This window comes from Lepus europaeus, chromosome 13 (genome assembly GCF_033115175.1).
Source record: "Lepus europaeus isolate LE1 chromosome 13, mLepTim1.pri, whole genome shotgun sequence".
In the NCBI taxonomy this organism is placed as follows: domain Eukaryota; kingdom Metazoa; phylum Chordata; class Mammalia; order Lagomorpha; family Leporidae; genus Lepus; species Lepus europaeus.
Window position 1 is genome coordinate 12,784,765 of NC_084839.1, and position 19,407 is coordinate 12,804,171.

The 19,407-nt window shown below is 42.5% G+C and overlaps 1 protein-coding gene across 1 annotated transcript in view; it reads right to left on the minus strand.

The window, feature by feature from the left end:
* Positions 1–16,898, minus strand: part of NBAS (NBAS subunit of NRZ tethering complex) — a 427,776-nt gene extending 410,878 nt beyond the window's left edge. The window contains exons 1-6 of the mRNA XM_062208974.1: positions 16,766–16,898; positions 14,627–14,681; positions 11,464–11,500; positions 9,992–10,069; positions 9,612–9,659; positions 812–855 (exon numbers count right to left, since the gene is read on the minus strand). Coding sequence (XP_062064958.1) covers positions 812–855; positions 9,612–9,659; positions 9,992–10,069; positions 11,464–11,500; positions 14,627–14,681; positions 16,766–16,882 — 379 coding nt within the window. The 5' untranslated portion in view covers positions 16,883–16,898. The remainder of the gene's footprint in view (positions 1–811; positions 856–9,611; positions 9,660–9,991; positions 10,070–11,463; positions 11,501–14,626; positions 14,682–16,765) is intronic.
* Positions 16,899–19,407: the final 2,509 nt, after the last annotated feature.

Here is a 19,407-nt window from a genome sequence, read left to right on the forward strand (position 1 = left end):
TTCTGTGGAATATATCAAAGAATGATCAAATCCCAGGTTTTTTACTAATCTGTATCCGACCAATTTTTTAATTAGATCAAAGTACTTCATTGAGAAGTTTTAGGGGTGGGCGGAGCAACTTGAACCTGCGCTAGGACTGACTGAAATCCAATGTTTTCAGCCAGGACCTTTCTACCATCGCAGTTCCCGAAAGCTGACCAATTCTTGACTAAATATATTTCTCTCCACACTGAATCCAAAACTAGCTAAGACTTTTTAAAAAAAAATATTTATTTATTTGAAAGGCAGAGTTAGAGCCAGAGGCAGAGGCAGAAAGAGAGAAAGAGGTCTTCCACCCACTGGTTCATTCCCTAAATGGCCGCAACAGCCAGAGCTGGGCCAATTCAAAACTAGGAGCTTCTTCCAGGTCTCCTACAGAGGTGCAGGGACCCAAGGACATGGGCCATCTTCGACTGTTTTCCCAGTCCATAGCAGAGAGCTATATCAGCACTGGAAGAGCCAGGACTCAAACCAGTGTCCATATGGGATGCCAGCGCTACAGGCGGCAGCTTCACACACTATGCCACAGCGCCGGGCCCAAGGTTTAGACTTTTTTAAAACACAGTTCCAAAGTCAGATCTCTCCAAAACAAACCTCTTAAAATATTTATAGCAGTAAGAAAAATCAGTGACAATTTTTTACAATTATTTTAATAAACAGTTATTATAATCCTTGTTAATAAATATATTTCATTAATATCTAACTTTTCAAAACACTATATACTATTGCAGATTTGAAATTTTCAGTTTTTAAATATTTTGGAAACTCTTACCTTGACATTTCCCAATAACAGATGTAAAATCATCTTTTGCAGACCTGCAAAATTAGGACAATAATTTGGTCATAATAATGCTATTGTAGAATTATAAAACATCAGATACTATGGAATATACAACTTCTATGTACAGAGATGGTTTTATACTTTAAGAAGATCCTTTCATTAGAGACATTTTCTACAACCATATTATATCAGTAACAGAGTTACATCAGAAAGACAGTATAAATTTCTTTTTTATACTGTTTTATTCTTTATTTACTTATGTGACAGGCAGAGAGATACAGAGAAAAGGAAAGAGAAAGAGAACTTCCATCTGCTGATTTCACTCCCCAAAAGGCCACAACAGCTAGAGCTGGGCCTGGCCTAAGTCAAGAGCCAGGAATTTCATCCTGGTCTCCTATGTGGGTGGCAGGGGCCCAACTCCTCAGACCATCACCTGCTGCCTCCCCAAGCACATTAGCAGCAAGTTGAATCTGAAGCAGAGCAGCAGGTACAAGATGTCACAAGCATCAACTTAACTGCTGCATCCCAAGATCCACTCTTCTGTAAGATCTTTTGATATAATATGTCTGGCCTCCACCTCAAAAGGCTCTGACTCAGTACATCTGGACTGAGCCCAGGCAAGCATCCTTTAAAGCTCCACAGGTTGTTCCTACTTAAGAATTATCGGTGAGGCCAGCATGGTGGCACTGAGGGTTACATTGCCACCTGTGACACAAGCATCCCACACGAGCACCAGTTCAAGTCCTGGTTGCTCCATTTCTGGTCCATCTCCCTGTTAATATACCTGGGAAGACAGCAGAAGATGCCCCAAGTGCTTGGGCCCCTGCAACCCATGTGAGAGACTCAGATGGAGTCCTGGGCTCCTGGGTTTGGCCTGGCCCAACCCTGGCCATTGCAGCCATGTAGGAAGTGAACCAGAGGACAGTTTCTCTTTTTCTCTCTCTCCCACTTTCTGTTTCTCTCAGTGTAACTTTGCCTTTCAAATAAATAAAACATCTCATAACAAAAAAAAAAAAAAAAGGTGGGGCCAGCAATGTGGCATAGTGGGTAAAGCCAATGCCTTGCAGTGCTGGCATCCAATATGGGCACCAGTTCGAGTCCCAGCTGCTCCACTTCCCATCCAGCTCTCTGCTGTGGCCTGGGAAAGCAGTGGAGGATGGCCCAAGTCCTTGGGCCCTGCACCCACGTGGGAGACCTGAAAGGAGTTCCTGGCTCACTCACTCGCTCGCTTGCTTGCTTGCTCTCTCTCTGCTTCTGCCTCTGTAACTCTGCCTTTCAAATAAATAAATAAATCTTAAAAAAAAAAAAAAAACGGTAGTCATTAGCATACAGCATGGTGCAAAGATTTACAATTTGGGGGAAAAAGTCTTATTTTAATTAAATAGCTTTAATTAGTCACCCTATTTTTATTAGTTACTGATATAAAATCTGTAATCTTGAAATACTCATAGATACCAACATAGTCTAATTATTATGAAATATGCTTAAAAGTCAAAATCAGTAAACCTATTAGAAAATAACGAAATAACACTTATCCAAAAATATAACGTCTATAGTATTTTACCTAGCAATTCTACTTCCACAGTTATCCCTGGGAAATAATTACATATATATACAGATATCTAGAACCAGCTTATCTATGACAAAGGAGCTAAAATCAATCCCTGGAATAAGGACAATCTCTTCTACAAAGGACTCTCGGAAAACTGGGTCCTCTACCATACATCTTACATAAGAGTCTATCTACTCAAATGATCAAAGACCTAAAACCTATGACCTGATACCATCAAATCTGTAGAGAACTTTGGGGAAATCATGTAAGACACTGGCATAGGCAAAGACTTCTTGAGAAAGATCCCAAAAACACAGGCAATCAAAGCCAAAATTGACAAATGGGATTACATCAAGTGAAGAAGATTCTGCACTGCAAAAGAAACATTCAGCAAAGTGAAGAGGCAACAAACAGAATGGAACAAAATATTTGCAAAAATATTTGCAAACTGAAAAAGGATTAATTTCCAGAATCTATAAAGAGTTCATGAAACTCAACAACAACAAAACAAACAATCCAGTTAAGAAATGGGCAAAGGATTTGAACAGGCATTTTTCAAGAGAGGAAACCCAAATGGCCAACAGACATGAAAAAATGTTCAGGATCATTAGTCATCAGGGAAATGCAAATCCAAATCACAATGAGGTTTCACCTCACCCCAGTTAAAATGGCTTTCATAAAGAAATCAACAAACAACAAATGCTGGCTAAAATATGGGGGAAAAGGTACTCTAATGCACTGTTGGTGGGAATGTAAACTGGTAAAGGCACTATGAAAGACAGTATGGAGATTCCTCAAAAATCTGAAAAAAGATCGACCATATGACCCAGCCATCCCACTCCTGGGAATTTACCCCAAGAGAAATGAAATCAGCATATGAAAGAGTTATCTGTACCCCCATGTTTACTGCAGTTCAATTCATAATAGCTAAGACATGGAACCAACCCAAATGCCCGTCAACTGAACACTGGATAAAGAAATGATGGGGCCAGTGCTGTGGCTGACTTGGCTAATCTTCCACCTGAGGTGCTGGCACCCCAGGTTCTAGTCCCAGTTGGGGTGCCAGGTACTAGTCCCAGTTGCTCCTTTTCCAGTCCAGCTCTCTGCTGTGGCCCAGGAGGACAGTGGAGGATGGCCCAAGTACTTGGGTCCCTGCACCCACATGGGAGACTGGGAGGAAGTACCCGGCTCCTGGCTTCGGATCGGCGCAGCCATTAGGGGAGTGAACCAACGGAAAGGAAGACCTTTCTCTCTGTCTCTCTTTCACTGTCTAACTCTGCCTGGCAAAAAAAAAAAAATTTTTTTTAATTAAAAATTTTAAAATAAATAAATTATGGGATATATACACCATGGAATACTACACAGCAGTTTTAAAAAAAAAAAAAACAGAAATCTGGTCATTTACATTAAAATGGATGAAACTGGAAAACATCATACTTAGCGAGATAAGCCAGTCCCAAAGGTACAGATACCATATGTTCTCCCTTATCTGTGATAACTAATAGAGCACCTAAAAGGCAATCTGTAGGAGTGAAAATGACACTTTGAGAAGCAATGACTTTGAACAGCCCTTGTCTTGACTGTTGATGAACAAGGTTTTTTTTTTCATACTATTTGTTGAACTCTCTACTTAACACAGAGTTAATCATATGTGTATCAATTTAATAAAGAAAATAGATCTTAGTAAAAAATAAGAGTGGGAATAACACCAGGAAGAGGAAGGGGTGTAGGAGTAGGAGTGGAAGGGTGGGCACAGCAGGAACAATCACCATGTTCCTAAAGTTGTAATTATGAAATGTATGAAGCTTGTAACTATAAAACTGTATAGTTCTGCAAACATTCCTACAGACTTACTTCTAAGGGTACAGTTTAAAAACCTGCCAAATTTTTTGGGGATACCAAATTCCCAAAAGTAGGGTGGTTAAAAAAAGCATTTTAAGTGTTAAAGTGATCATAGGGGTAAGATTAAGCATTAAAGTGATCATATAGATAGGATTAAGTATTAAAGCGATCATACAAATAGAATTAAGTGTTTAGTAATAATAATAAATAGAATTAAAAAGGCGTGAATGTTCCAACATGAGAAGCAGTCCACACAGCAGACTCATAGAAAGACAATCGCTTAAAATAGCACTCTGACTGCCACGGTCTTGGCAGCTCATGGCAGGAGCCTTGGGTGATTACTGACATCATAAATAAGAGTGGCAGTTGTTAAATCAGCAACAGGAGTCACTGCGCATTTACTCCCCATGTAGGATCTCTGTCCTTAATGTGTTGCACTATGAGAATTAATAGTAAAACTAGTCTTCAAACAGAACTTTATACTTTGTGTGTCTTTGTGGGCACAAACTATTGAAATATTTACTTAGTATACAGTTGATCTTCTGTATATAAAGATAATTAAAAATGAATCTTAATGAAGAATGGGATGGGAGAGGGGTAAGAGATGGGATGGTTTGCAGGTGGGAGGGTAGTTATGGGGGGAAACCGCTATAATCCAAAAGTTCTACTTTTGAAATTTATATTTAGTAAATAAAAATTTTTGTAAAAAAAAAAAAAAAAAAAGCACTCTGACTTCAGAATCAGCCCTTAAGGCATTCTGGTCTGACTGAAAATCCCACAAGAGTATTTGAGGCATGGAAAGCCAAGACACTGCGGCAAAAACTGTCCTACATGAAGGACCTCTGTGGGTGAGACTCCAGTGGAAAGAAGTGGTCATCAAAGAAGGATGTGCTTTTCTCAGAAGGGAAGAGAGAACTTCCACTTTGCTTATGGCCATGTCTAAATATTGAAGGAGTCTGTGGATTCAAAAGGCTTCCATACCCTAAGCAGCTCATGTCAGGAGCTTCGGGTGATCACTGACATCATACAAAAGTGTGTTGATTGTTAAATTATCAACAAGAGTCACTGTGCACTAACTTCCCATGCAGGACCTTTGTCCTCAAAGAGTGATATTATGAGAGTTAATAGTAAAACTAGTTCTCAAAGATTTACTTCGTTTCAGTTTATTAAATGGAGGATATCCTTATGTCTCATGAGTTTTAGATGCACCTAAGTGCCCAACTTCATTGCCTGTTTCCTTAGCTGCTTCTTCGATTAATGATAAAACTTGTTCTCAAAGAAAAAAAAAAGACATATTATCACAAAAATTAAAAGAAAAATAAGAAAGGAAGCAGGAGGAAGGGTGAGAGTGAGAGAGGGAGGGAGGATGGGGGGGAAGTGGCATTATGTACTTAAAACTATGTGTGAGATACATGAAATTTGTTCCATTTATATAAAAAATTTAAATAAAAAACTATTATATCAGGACTAAAGCAAATTATCATTATAGAAATAAGTTTCCTCAAGAAATTGGATTGCTCAGCATTCAAGTGGGAGGGAGCAGAAAGATCACCGTCTGTAACACAAAGCTGACCTGGTTCCAGCTCTATCTGTATAACGAAGACAAAATATTTAACGTAAGTTTCGTTTTCCATCCAATAAAGTAAGGTAACAGCAACCACATACAACTTAGTGAAAGCATTAAATGAAACATAATGTTCACAGACCTTAGTAAACATTCATTATTTTCATCTTTAATATCATTACTACATAATTGTCTTTTTTTTTTCTTGTTGAGGAAAGAGAGAGAAGTGAGCCCAGTTTTGTTAAAAATTTGTACAATTCATTCACTTAAATAGTTAAGCAAACTTTGGGGGGATTATATGCCTTTTTCATAAAGTTTTATTTTAATGCTGTTTATTCCAATTATTTCCCCTATTTACAATTGCCACAATCTAAGAAATTATTACTTCACTACTCAGGAAAGAAAAACACACATAATAATCACTGGTAACATAAACTGCTGCCAGATTACAAATTAAAGAAGCAATTCCCAAAAAGTCGTTTTTTATTCACAGTAGCCCCACATACCAGCAGGTTATATGTGCCATACTGGAACAATTGATTAGTCAGTTACAACCCACTACAAAAAAGAGCTGGGGAACAGCAACCCTAGTGCTACTGTACAAAAGGCAGAACTGCCTCTCAAAATTCAACTGCATTGCAGCTTTTAATTTTTCTTTTTTTAAGATGCATTTATTTATTTGCAAGTCAGACTTACAGAGAAGGAGAGGCAGAGAGAGAAAGAGAGAGAGAGATATCTTCCATCTGCTGGATCACTCCCCAAATGGCCACAATGGCCAGCACTAGGCCAAGCCAAAGCCAGGAAGGGGAACTTCTTTCAAGACCCCCATGTGGGTAAAGGGGCCTAAGCACCTGGACCATCTTCTGCTGCTTTCCCAGACACATCAGCAAGGAGCTGGATCAGAAGTGGAGCAGGAGCCAGCACTGTGGCTTAGTAGGTAAAGCCGACGCCTGTAGTGCCAGCATTCCATATGGGAATAGGTTTGAGTCCTGGCTGCTCCACTTCCAATCCAGCTCTCTACTATGGCCTGAGAAAGCAGCAGAAGATGGCCCAAGTCCTTGGGCTCCTGCACCCACATGTGAGACCCGGAGGAGACTCCTGGCTCCTGGCTCCTGACTTTGGATCGGCGCAGCTCCAGCCATTACGGCCATCTGGGCAGTGAACCAGCAGATGGAAGACCTTTCTCTCTCTCTCTTCCTCTCCTTTGCTCTTTGTGTTAACTCTGACTTTCAAATAAATACATAAAAAAAAAAAAAAAGAAGTGGAGCAGCCAAGACTTGAACTGACACTCATATGGATGCCAGCACTGCAGATGGTGGCTTTACCCATTACACCACAGCACCGGCCCCTCATTTTGTTTTTTTCAAATTCATTTTCTATTTATAACTGACTCCTAACATCCAAAAATGATCTAAGATACTACAATTATCTTTCATATTCTAATCCAATGAACAAATATATACTGAAAACCTATCAGCTGCCTACTACCATCACTACTGGGGTCAAACCTGTCCTGTTTATGCTCTTGATTGTGTTACAAGACAAACATGGAATGGAGAGAACAAATGTCTCAAAAAAGGTAGGGATAATCATTATTCACAGACTTTACCTTTCTGAATCCCCATGCCCTGTTTCTCTTTTAACAATTCTACAGGCTTGCTGGAAGATACTTCCTTTTGGGTTACTGTAAAGTTAATGTATCTATACAAGTCCACAGCAGAAGCAAAGGAGTGCCAACTCTGAGCCATGCAGTGGGCTCTGTCCTGTAATGGCCAGTGCCCTCCCTGCATCTGTCTCCCCTATTCCACTTGCAGATGCCCCACCTATTCATCAAACACAAACCACCAATTCCTATTACGTTCAAAGAAATATATTATGCTTGGGAAAAGGACAATCCCTGACTCTAAGGAAAACACAATATAACTGCAGCTACAGAATCCAGACCCCATGCATACTAAGTTCTTGAGGAATGGCACATTCTAGAGTTGTGCAAGGCAGTGGCCCTAAACAGAATGGGGGAAACATCTAGGAATAGGTGGCTTAGCACAACATGATGCCAGGTTAACACAGCACGAACACCAATGCTGGAAGAGCTGATTTTTAAATCCCTGCACAATGGTGCCAGCACTGTGGCCCAGTGGGTTAAAGCTCTGGCCTGAAGCGCCAGATGCCATATGGGAGCTGGTTCTACTCCCACCTGCTCCTCTTCTGATCCAGCTCTCTGCTATGGCCTGGGAAAGCAGTAGAAGATGGGCCCCTGCACCCACGTGGGAGACCCGGAAGAAGCTCCTGGCTCCTAGCTCCTAGCTTCGGATCGGCATAGCTCCAGCTCTTGCAGCCACCTGGGGAGTGATGGAAGACCTCTCTCTCTCTCTGACTCTTCTCTCTGTGTAACTCTGACTTTCAAGTAAATAAATCAATAAATCTTAAAAAGAAAAAGAAAAAACAAAGGGCCCTGCCTTTTAAGGCCAAGTCAAATTACATAATTTAGCTTTGAAAGGCAGTCATCATTGCCCATCAGTTTTACCCTGATGGCTTTAAGGGGGTTTAGAAAGCTTCCTCATTTGAAACTAGATGGGGACAAACCTTGTGACAACTCCTCAAAAAGTTGAGAAGTCCAGTTGTGGGTGAATAGGTGGAAAAAAGAAAGAACATCACAAACAGAAAACTATAACCATCATGAAAACCAGGGACTGGTCATCAGCACCATTGCTAGTCAAGAATGATGAAGCAGCAGAAAAACCTTTCGGCAGGTATCGAGGTAACCTGACACTTCTGCCTCTTCGCTTACTTTCTGAGAAGCGAGAGTTAGGCCTTACCTGCACAAAGCACTGGCTCTCAATTTTAGAGCTGCCACCAATCTACTGCTGTTGTAAATTTCATAAGGAGTTACTCATTTTAGAGTTAGTCACTGTTACTGGTATTTCTTTCACAACTGATGTATCATTTTAAAATAAAAGACCTGGAAAGTCCAGCTCAGAAGAATCTCTGGATGTGTTTGCAATACCACTGAATGGCTCAAGAAAACTAGTAATATCCCTCTTCTCAGGTAACACGTAACATCCTGCCCAGCCATATTCGACTCCCAGCTTTGTTCTGTTGGAACAAAGCTGAACAAAGCTGTCCCTGCTCTTTTCTATACCCTCCTGAGGTCTGTTTAGCTCACTTGGCAGCAACCAATAAAATGAAAGTGGCTTCCAGAGTTCTGGAAGATAGACCTCATGAACTAAAGGAGACAGCAGAGTGATCAGAAACACAAAAAAGAGCATGCTACTCTGACAAAGCAGCCTTTATTCTTTAACTCGCAAATATGAGTGTCTGACACATCACCAAATTAAGTTACTTAGTAAAAAAAAAAAAAAAAAAAAAAACCTCTTTTAAATATACTCATCATAAAAATCTTCATTTCCCAGGTGAGCATCTGGCAAAGAGCTAAAAACACCACTTGTGAAGCCCACATCCCATATCAAAGTGTCTAAAGTCAAGTCCCAACTCTACTCCCAGTCCCAGCTTCTGGCTAATGCACACCCTGGGGAGGCAGCAGGTGAAGGGCTCTTCCAGCCATGCACTACCCATGTGCAAGACCTGGACTGGGACTGGGTCCTGCTCCCGGCTTTGACCTCTACAAGGGGCCAGTGCAGGCATCTGAGGAGTACACCATCAGATGTGAGCTTTCCTTGTCTCTGTCTCTCTCCTTCCCTCTCCCTCACTCTGTGTGTGTGTGTGTGTGTGTGTGAAAATGAAAGAATAAATTTTTAAAAACATTTTAGTTTCCATTTGTCAAGTAAAAATTTGTCTCAAAGGAAATCTTAAATATGAATAATAATAATTACCTGATCTCCACACACTGGTCTTGAACAGCTGCCAAAAGCTTTCCATTGCTTTCATGGGGAGAAAGATAAAAGATTCTACTATGAGTATCTGAAGCAGTCTTCTACACAGAATCATTTTAACCAGTTAGAATCAGTTTTGAATTTTGACAGGTTTTTATTATTCATCTATTGGCCTTATAGTTAGTTGACTATAAGGTACAAAAATATACAAAATGATTCAATACATCTTGAATTAACATGTTTAAACAATACTAATCATACATGACAGAGAATTTTTATACAATAAAAATCAAAACTGAAAGATCCAAAAATTAATATTCATAATGAAATTTAAAAGGTAATCCATATAGGAAGACATGACATGAATTTTATATCCTTACCTTGCAAGTACTAAATGCCAGTTTATCTGTTTATTAATCAAGCGAACCAGTCCATCAGGGAGCAAGAAAGGTGCAGGGCTGAAAACACAATACATTAGCTCGCTTAAAATCTAACCATGAAAACCACGATAAGTCAGAAAATATTACAAATAGCACATGTATTTACAGGGAGATGGGATTTTTTTTCTCATTAGAATATAAAATTTGAACAAAAATAAAAAAACAATAAATGCTGGCCAGCATGTGAGGAAAAGGTACCCAAATACACTGTTGGTGGGATGTAAGCTAATACAATCACTATGGAATACAGTATAGAAATTCCTCAGAAATCTGAAAAAAGATCAACCATATTACCCAGCCATCCCACTACTGAGAATTTACCCAAATGAAATGAAATCAGCATTTTAAAGAGTTATCTGTACCTCCATGTTAATTACAGCTCAATTCAAAATAGCTAAGATGGAATCAACCCAGATGTCCATCAACTGACGACTGGATAAAGAAAATGTGGTATCTATCCACTATGGAATACTACTCAGCAGTAAAAAGAAAAAAAAGATTGGATTCTGTCTTTTGTAAACAAAATAGATGCAACTGGAAATCATTATGCTTAGTGAAATAGGGCAGTCCCAAAAAGACAAATATCATGTTTTCCCTGGTTTGTGGTAACTAATGCACAGTTTACAAAAAAAGCAGTATGTATGCGAGTAAAAATGACATTCTGAGTTTTGACCGTTATTTACAGCCCATGTCTATACTCTACTTACTGTAGAAACGAGCCATTGGGCCACATGGCTACACAAGCCAGAACACTCAAACAACTGCACCACTGTGAACAGAGAACTAGAAACTGCTCACTGTGGGCCTAGGGAGGCTTTAAGGACTTTCACATCCTTGCCTAGAACTCTGGTCTGTGGGGAGGGAAAAGAAATCTCCTATGAAAATGAAGAACACAGCAACTGAACAATGACTGACCAGAAGAGTTGATGTAACATCAAGAAAAAAAAATGTATTTGAAGATATGCAAGCCACAGATCCATCATGTGGGCATCAAGATATGGCTGAGAACACTCATCAGTGAAACAGAAGTCATCATTAAATATTAACAATAATGACAAACAGAACAAAAGCTACACAGAGTCTAATGAGATACCTTGTCACTTATGCCAAAATGTTTGAAATGTCTATTTTATAAACTTTGTTCACCTGAATGTCACTGTTTATATCATTATCTGATATTCAATAATGAAAACTGAAATCATAAGTAGGGTAAATTTTTTTGTTATTTTTGTAATCAATTCATTCTTAAATTGTTTAATTATAAATGTTTACAGTATACAATGTGATACTCTGACACATGTATAAAATGTAATTAGTATTCCCCTCTCCTTAAACATTCTATCAATTTTGTTATGAATAATATTATGCATATTTGATATTCATGCTGTTTCTCTGACAAACTGAACACTCACCTGTACCAGAAGTACTGGCGTAAAAATAACAAATGATCTGTAATAAAAACAGCACAAACATAAATCACTTTGTCTTTAAAATCATTTTCAAATTAGATCCATAGACAAGGAATCTAAAATATACCACAGACCAATTCATTACAATAAAAAACAACAACAGAGGCCAGCGCTGTGACATAGCAGGTAAAAACCACTGCCTGAAGTGCTGGCATCCACATGGACGCCAGTTCTAGACCCGGCTGCTCCACTTCTGACCCAGCTCTGTGCTATGGCCAGGGAAAGCAGCAAAAGATGGCCCAAGTCCTTGGGATCCTGCACCTGCATGGGAGACCCAGAAAAAGCTCCTAGCTCCTGGCTTCGGATCAGCCCACCTCCGACCATTGTGGTCATTTGAGGCGTGAACCAGCAAATGGAAGACCTTCTCCCTCTCTCTGTCTCTGCCTGTCTGTAACTTTGCCTTTCAATAAATAAATAAATCTTTAAAAAAAAAAAAAAAAAAAAACCACCGAAGAACACACTCTTAAAATGAGATAATAAATATAATCTAAGATAAACTATAATTTTCAAAGTCAAACATTTGTCTATATTATATTCCAAACTTGTGTGTTATTCCAAACTTTGAAGTATTTCTTAACTAAAAAAGTAAAAGTGGCTTGAGAGTTAAATTAAAAGTTAAATTTCATCTAGGAAATTTTAATGAAACCATGGACGACAAATGACAGTAATCACCCTTTAAAGCCTTTGTATAAAAATCAAAACAAAATGTCTAACTTCCTATTAAAATTTAATTATTTATATTATCCTATGGATGCACTTCAAAAAGTTTATGGAAATAAAAGATAATGCAAGGATCAGTACTGTGGCATAGCGGGTAAAGCTGCCACCTAGGATGCCAGCATCCATATGGGCACCAGTTCATGTCCTGGCTGCTCCACTTCCTACCTAGCTCCCTGCTAATGGTCTGGGAAAAGCAGCGGAAGATGGCCCACGTACGTGGGTACCTGCTACCCATGTGGAAGACCTCAAAGAAGATCCTGGCTCCTGGCTTTTCAGTCAACTGGGAAGTGATCCAGCAGATGGAAGATCTCTCTCTGCGTGTCTTTCCTTTTCTGTTAACTCTTTCAAATAAATAACTCTTTTACAAAAAAGGAAAAAAATTGCAGATTTTCCATGAACTTTCAAAAGTTTAAAATGTATAAAAGTACTTCACAAAGTTCACTGAAAAACAGAATTAAAAGATGTTTATTTTGGCACAAAAAGCTTTTGAAATCCACTCATTATTTTCATAACACACGGGAACTTTAAAGATCCTTCATATTCATGGAATTTGAAATTTCTTACACCAAAATACCTTTAATTTCATTTTTCACAAACCTTTTTGTATTCTTATATATGTATATATGTACCTTTGTTAGATGTATATTAATGGGCCGGCGCCGCGGCTCAATAGGCTAATCCTCCGCCTAGCGGCGCCGGCACACCGGGTTCTAGTCCCGGTCGGGGCGCCGGATTCTATCCCGGTTGCCCCTCTTCCAGGCCAGCTCTCTGCTGTGGCCAGGGAGTGCAGTGGAGGATGGCCCAAGTACTTGGGTCCTGCACCCCATGGGAGACCAAGATAAGCATCTGGCTCCTGCCATCGGATCAGCGCGGTGCACCAGCCGCAGCGGCCATTGGAGGGTGAACCAACGGCAAAAAGGAAGACCTTTCTCTCTGTCTCTCTCTCTCACTGTCCACTCTGCCTGTCAAAAAAAAAAAAAAAAATAGATGTATATTAATGGAAAAAAAGTCTGAATAATAATAATTATCTCTGGGTGGTAAAATGGGGGAAAACTCACTTATTCTAATTTGTGATTTATATTAGCTTTTCATTACTACTGTGAAATACCTGAGGCAACCAACTTTATAAGGTAAAAGGGCTTCTTTAGCTCAGAGTTTTGGAGGTTCAAGTGTAAGACCGGGCAGCCCCATCAGTTTCACTTCTGATGAGGGCAGCGGTGGTGCAGTGCAGAGCTCAGGCACAGGAAGATCACGTGGTGAGCCAGGAAGCAGAGAGAGGCTCCACCTACCTCAGGCTTTTAGAACAACCCTCTCAGGAGAGTTACTTTCGGAGGGCACAACCCCAGGGTGACCTAAGGACCTCCCACTAGGCCCACCTCCTAAACACCACAACTGGATTAAGTTTCTACCCTCTCAGTACCATTTGTTTATGACTTTCGTGTCTAAATGCCTGCATGAGTCCATGGGGAAAATCATACTCAAACTGTAATATGTTTATCTATTATAGTCTAAATTTTCTATAGTGAATTTTTATTGCTTGTGTGCATTTTCTAAATTTTTGAAATCTCAAGGCATTTGTGGTAATGAAAATTGAATATTCTAGTGTTTCCTATATGATAAAATAAAATTATAATTAATCTCAAAGTATACAATTCTTCTGAAATTAAATCTTTGTAAGGAACTTACATCACTGGTATAGAAAGAATGAACTCTGGAACCAGAAAAACACAAATTCCAAATGAATGTCTTTGGGCAAGCTTCCTCTTCTAAAACATAAAGCAGCAGCAAGAAATACCTTGCTGGTCTGGTAAAACTAACATTTTGTTAAATTTTGTTAAAATTAATAGAGTAAAGCACTCACAGTACCAAGTGCCTAATCCTGTCTCAGACTCTCATTAAGTCAAATGTAAAGTCTGCCAGGAATTAAATTAATGTCCCAGTTAATCAAATTTGCAATTTTAATATTTATGACCAGATACATCTGGAACATCACATAAACTACTTAAAATAACCCCTCACTGTCTTTTCACTCGACATCCACAGACTCTGTGAGACTCCGTGTACTTGATCTTCCTCATCCCCTTGGAATCACATCCATACCAGCTACATCCACTCAAGTCCAGCTGTAAGCTGCATTCAAATCCTGTGTGTGTGAATATGCATATACTTAAAAACATGCCTATGTGTGCATACATACATATAAACACACACAAAAATCAACTCAGCATGTCTGCTACGTACTTTCATCAGGCTCCACATCAGAAATCTAAAGAGTACATTCTATATTCCTGAAACTTTGCAAAATGGCACAGTTACAGATAAAATGGAGGAAAAAATTAGTAACAACATAATTATATATAGAAAGATAAAAATGAGCTGTATTTACCTCTAATTGCTTTTGTGATGAAAAACGATGCACCATGATTTCGGTTGCCTCTAGGCTACAAGTTAAACAGACAAAAACAAAACCTTAACATTTGAGAATGTTTTAGTAAATCTTCTTATACAACATGCAAACTTATACTTCCTGACCAACACTCAGATACTGTGTACAAGGTCCAAGTATGCATATTTAATAACTGCTCACAGATTAGAACAAAAAAGTACAACAGGGACTGGGGCATGGGGAATAAACATTGAGCATGGTACAGTTATAAGCAACTTCAGGGTGAACCTTACAGGAAAGGGCAAAGACAGAGGCTGGAAACTGTTTCCAAATCAGTTCACCAGACACAGAGAAGTCAAGCACACAAAGACAGTAATGGTGGCCAGCTTAACAGTCTATTCAAGCAGCCTGTCGTATATCCATGGAGACAATGACACACACTAACAAAACACACTCAAGCTAAATTAAACAATTGCTAGAATAAATAATCCCATCCCGTAAGTAAAGGCAGAACACTCACTCTGTGTATGTTAAACAGCACTATGACTACACGTGAGTAGGAGGCACCAAAGTTCTGTCAAGAAAAGCATGAGGGCACAGCAGATTAAGCCACCTCTTGCAGTGTGGGCATCCTGGATCCAAGCACAGATTCAGGTCCCAGCAGCTCAGCTCCTGATCTAACGCCCTGCTAGTGAGCCTGAGAGGCAGCAGATGATGGCTCAAGCACAGGTAAGATACTGCAGACCACAGAAAAGTTATTTCACTTAGCAAATTTTACTGATCATCCAATTCACGCAAGAACACAAACTGGTCCTGGGGAAGCCTATGAAGGTGAACCAGACGCAATGGAGCTGCCCTCAAAGAGCTTACAGTTAACAGCTGAAAACAGAACGTAGAAATCAACAGACCAACAACAAAACGCTGCTATCAGCTTCAATGTTTCAGTATAAGTGGGTGCTGGGCATATTCCTTTGAAATCAATGTATAATGTCAGGCATTCTGAAACGTTATGGCAAATAACCAGTGAGTGACAGGGGGAGCAGACCTCCTTATGGGACAGAGAGCAGCAGCAACAGCTTCCTAGCTGCCTAACTTGCTAAATATTCACATTACTTAAGACAACAACAAAAATGCGAATCTGTGCATGCCTGTAAAATACTAGCACATTAGTCAAGACAAGCAGAAGCTGCAGAGGGAAGGAGCTGATAGAGGAAGACTACAAACTTCATAGGAAAATGAACTGGCGCATGAGAAGTTTCTCCAGCGAACACTCAGGAAAGAGGCGGTGCAGAATTCGCTGGACTCCATAATGTCTACTAAAGGTCCCTTGGGGTCTTGCTGCTTCCTCTGAGTCTGCGGAATAAACGTGAATCCGCGGATGCCTGAGAGGTTCTACCTGGGAGCCACCTGGTACCCCAAGATCCAGTTCACAAGTCGGATCCCACAGGGATCCCACCGCGGGCCGCTTCATCCCCGCGCCGCTCTGCTCACAGCACAGAGTAATCTAGCATTACTCTGGATTACGTGAGACGTACCTCCTGGACTGTCGCCCCGCTAGCTCCGTGAAGGCCCACTCAGCTCTCGTCCCGGGCATCTAGCGCAGCCCCTGGGAACGGGGACACACGGACGGACAGACGGACGGACAGACACACACACACACACACACTCACTCACTCTCAAACGCTCCGCGATTCAGCCTCAGCTAGGGGCACAGGGTTGGACCCCGCGGCCGTGGCAGCCGCAATTCGTCTCACTGTCGGGTCCTGGGAACCCGCTCCACCGCAGACGAGGGGTCGGCCCTGGCCGGCTTCGCCCGCTCGCGGGAAGGGGCCCTCGCGTCCCGCCCTGCGCCCTCCGCTCCAAGCAGCCGGGGAAGCCGACAGCCGGAGCGGGAGAGGCGCTAGCCGCGGGGCGCCGTGTGGCCCGGACGGGCCCGGGAGGGCTCTCAAGCCCGCACACTCTTCACGGACGGCCCGGACCCCCGCGAGCCGAGGGGCCGTTGCCAGGGAGACCGCACAAGCCGCCAGCCCTGCTCCCCCGCCCACCCGGCTCCGTTCCGCTACGTGGCTGCTGCTAGGCGCCTCAGCCGGCGAAGTGGCCGCGCCAAGCCGGCTGCCGCCGCAGAAGGGCCTGGCTCACCTGGACTTCTGTCTCCGGTGGCCATTCGGTGTTGACCAGCAAATCGTACAGAATCGTCTCCTCCTCGCCCTCGGCAGTGCCTGAACTCAGAGCCCCCGCGGACTCGGAGGCCGCCATGTTCGCCCGGCGCTGAGCGGGGGGCGGGAGAGGTGCTACGGCGTCCCGCGAGGGACGAACTTCCGCGGCCGCGGCCAGCTCTGATTGGTGGGTGGAGTGGCGTGAACTGGCCAAGGGAAAGGAAGCTTTGGTTTCACCCTCTTACAAAGCAGGCGTTCAGTGGGTGCTCGTCTGGGCTATGACTTGGGTCCTGGGCCCTGTACACTCCTTGTTCATTAAACTTCGTTGGGATGAGCCAATTCACCGAATTTCTCTTATCTAGTCAACTACAGAGCAAAAATCCTGCAATCACCTCCCTGAGATGCTGATGTTCATGGCATTTGAAGAGTTTAAACGAGCGCCTTTTTTTTTTTTTTTTTTTTTAAGATTTATTTACTAGAAAGGCGGAGTTGCAGAGAGAGACGTGGAGGCACAGAGAGAGATCTTCCATCTGTTGGTTTAGTGCTCCCAAGATGGGGACGGGGCGGGGGGGGGGGGGGGTGGGAGGGGGGACAAGCCAGAAACTCCATCAGGATCCCCCAGCTGGGCGCAGGGGCCCAAGCACTTGTGCCATCTTCCCTGCTCGCCCAGGCTCACTAGCAGGGAGCTGGATGGGAAGTGAGCAGCAGCAATCAAAATCAGCGCCAACATGGGTTGCCAGGTGTTGCAGGTGACTGCTTAACCTACAGGCACAGCCCTGGCCCCCCACACAATGACTTTTTAAACACCAGAAAAAGTCACCCAACAGCAGATGGAGGCAATGAAAGTTATCACAGTGGGGATGCCATGCGAGCTTGGAAAAGACATGAGGCCAAGGGGTCTGCAAGGGCTCTCTGGAGTGGTGGGGATTGTCCTGAGTCTTTAACAATAAGTAGACTTTGATTCCAGTGGGAAGGTTTGGGAAGAGCATTTCCTACTGGGGGAAATGAGGTGAGCAAAGACAGGCAAAGCTGAGAGCAGGCAGGCCTTATGAAACCTAAACGGAGCCGGCGCCGTGGCTCAACAGGCTAATCTTCCACCTGCGGCGCTGGCACCAGGGTTCTAGTCCCGGTTGGGGCGCCAGATTCTGTCCTGGTTGCCCCTCTTCCAGGCCAGCTCTCTGCTATGGCCCGGGAGTGCAGTGGAGGATGACCCAAGTGCTTGGGCCCTGCACCCCATGGGAGACCAGGAGAAGCACCTGGCTCCTGCCTTTGGATCAGCGCGGTGCGCCAGCCACAGCACGCTGGCCACGGCGGCCATTGGAGGGTGAACCAACGGCAAAGGAAGACCTTTCTTTCTGTGTGTGTCTCTCTCTCACTGTCCACTCTGCCTGTCAAAACTTAAAAAAAAGAAAAAAAAAAAAAGAAAGAAAAGAAACCTAAGTGGAGAAGGGGGTAGGGGACAATGAAGTTGAACTAGTAGGTATAGGACCAACAGAAGGCATGGTAAGCATCATTTGTCCATTCAGTCATTCAAGCCCTCTGTACTTGAATGTGTTTTCGGAAAGCCCTGCACTGTAGTTAGAGTCTGTTGTAACCTGGATGAATGTAGTGTGCAAAGCATTAGCACTGTCTCACATTCAAAAGAAGCACACATCCCCAAGATCCCTTGAGAGAAGCAGATTGTATAACATCCATCAAGATGCATTAGGCAGTGATGAAATTAAAATCAACAGCCCAGAAAAGCCTCTAATGGGCCCCTTTTCTCTCAAAGCTAAATGACCTTGAAGCCCTACAACATCTGCCTTCTTGCCCTCTGCCTTCAGCCACAGTGACCTTGCACATCCAAATCGGGACCCTGCCAGGCTGTTTCTTCCACTTGAAGGCTTTCTACCTGAAATTTGTATGCCTCTCCCTCATCTCCTTCGAGTGTTTGTTCAGGTAATCACCTTCACTCTGAAGTCCACCTTGACTGCTTATTGTTAAATCTGCAACATCTTCCCCAACTCCAGGTCTCAAGTTCCTCCAGATCCTCCCCCTTACTTGCTCCATTTCCTGTTAACACTTGTTATCATTTAAAATGCTCTGTAGGGCAGGCAGTGTAGCACAACATGTTAAGCCTCCTCCAGTTTGTGATGCCCCCAACTCATACAGCAATCCTAATTTGAGTCCCGGCTACTCTGCTTCCCTTGAAGATTTCCTGCCAATGCACCTAGGAGGCAGCAGATGATGGCTCATGTGTCTGGACCCCTGCCACGCGTATGGGAGGCCTGAATTGAGTTCCTGACTCTGGGATAGTTAGGAGTAAACCAGAATGGGGGGTAATATCTTAAAAATAAAAATAAATCAATAAAAAAGTGTTGGAGCCAGCACTGTGGCATAGTAGGTTAAGCCTCTGCCCGTGATGCCTGCATCCCATATGGGTGACAACTACTCCTCTTCCAATCCAGCTCCCTGCTAATAGCCTAGGAAAACAGTGGAAGATGGCCCAAGTACTGGGGCTCCTGGACCCCCATGACAGTCCCAGAAGCTTCTGGCTCCTGGCTTTGAACAGGCCCAGCTCCGGCCATTGCAGCCATCTGGGGCGTGAACCAGCAGATGGAAGACCTCTCTCTCTCTCTGTCTGTC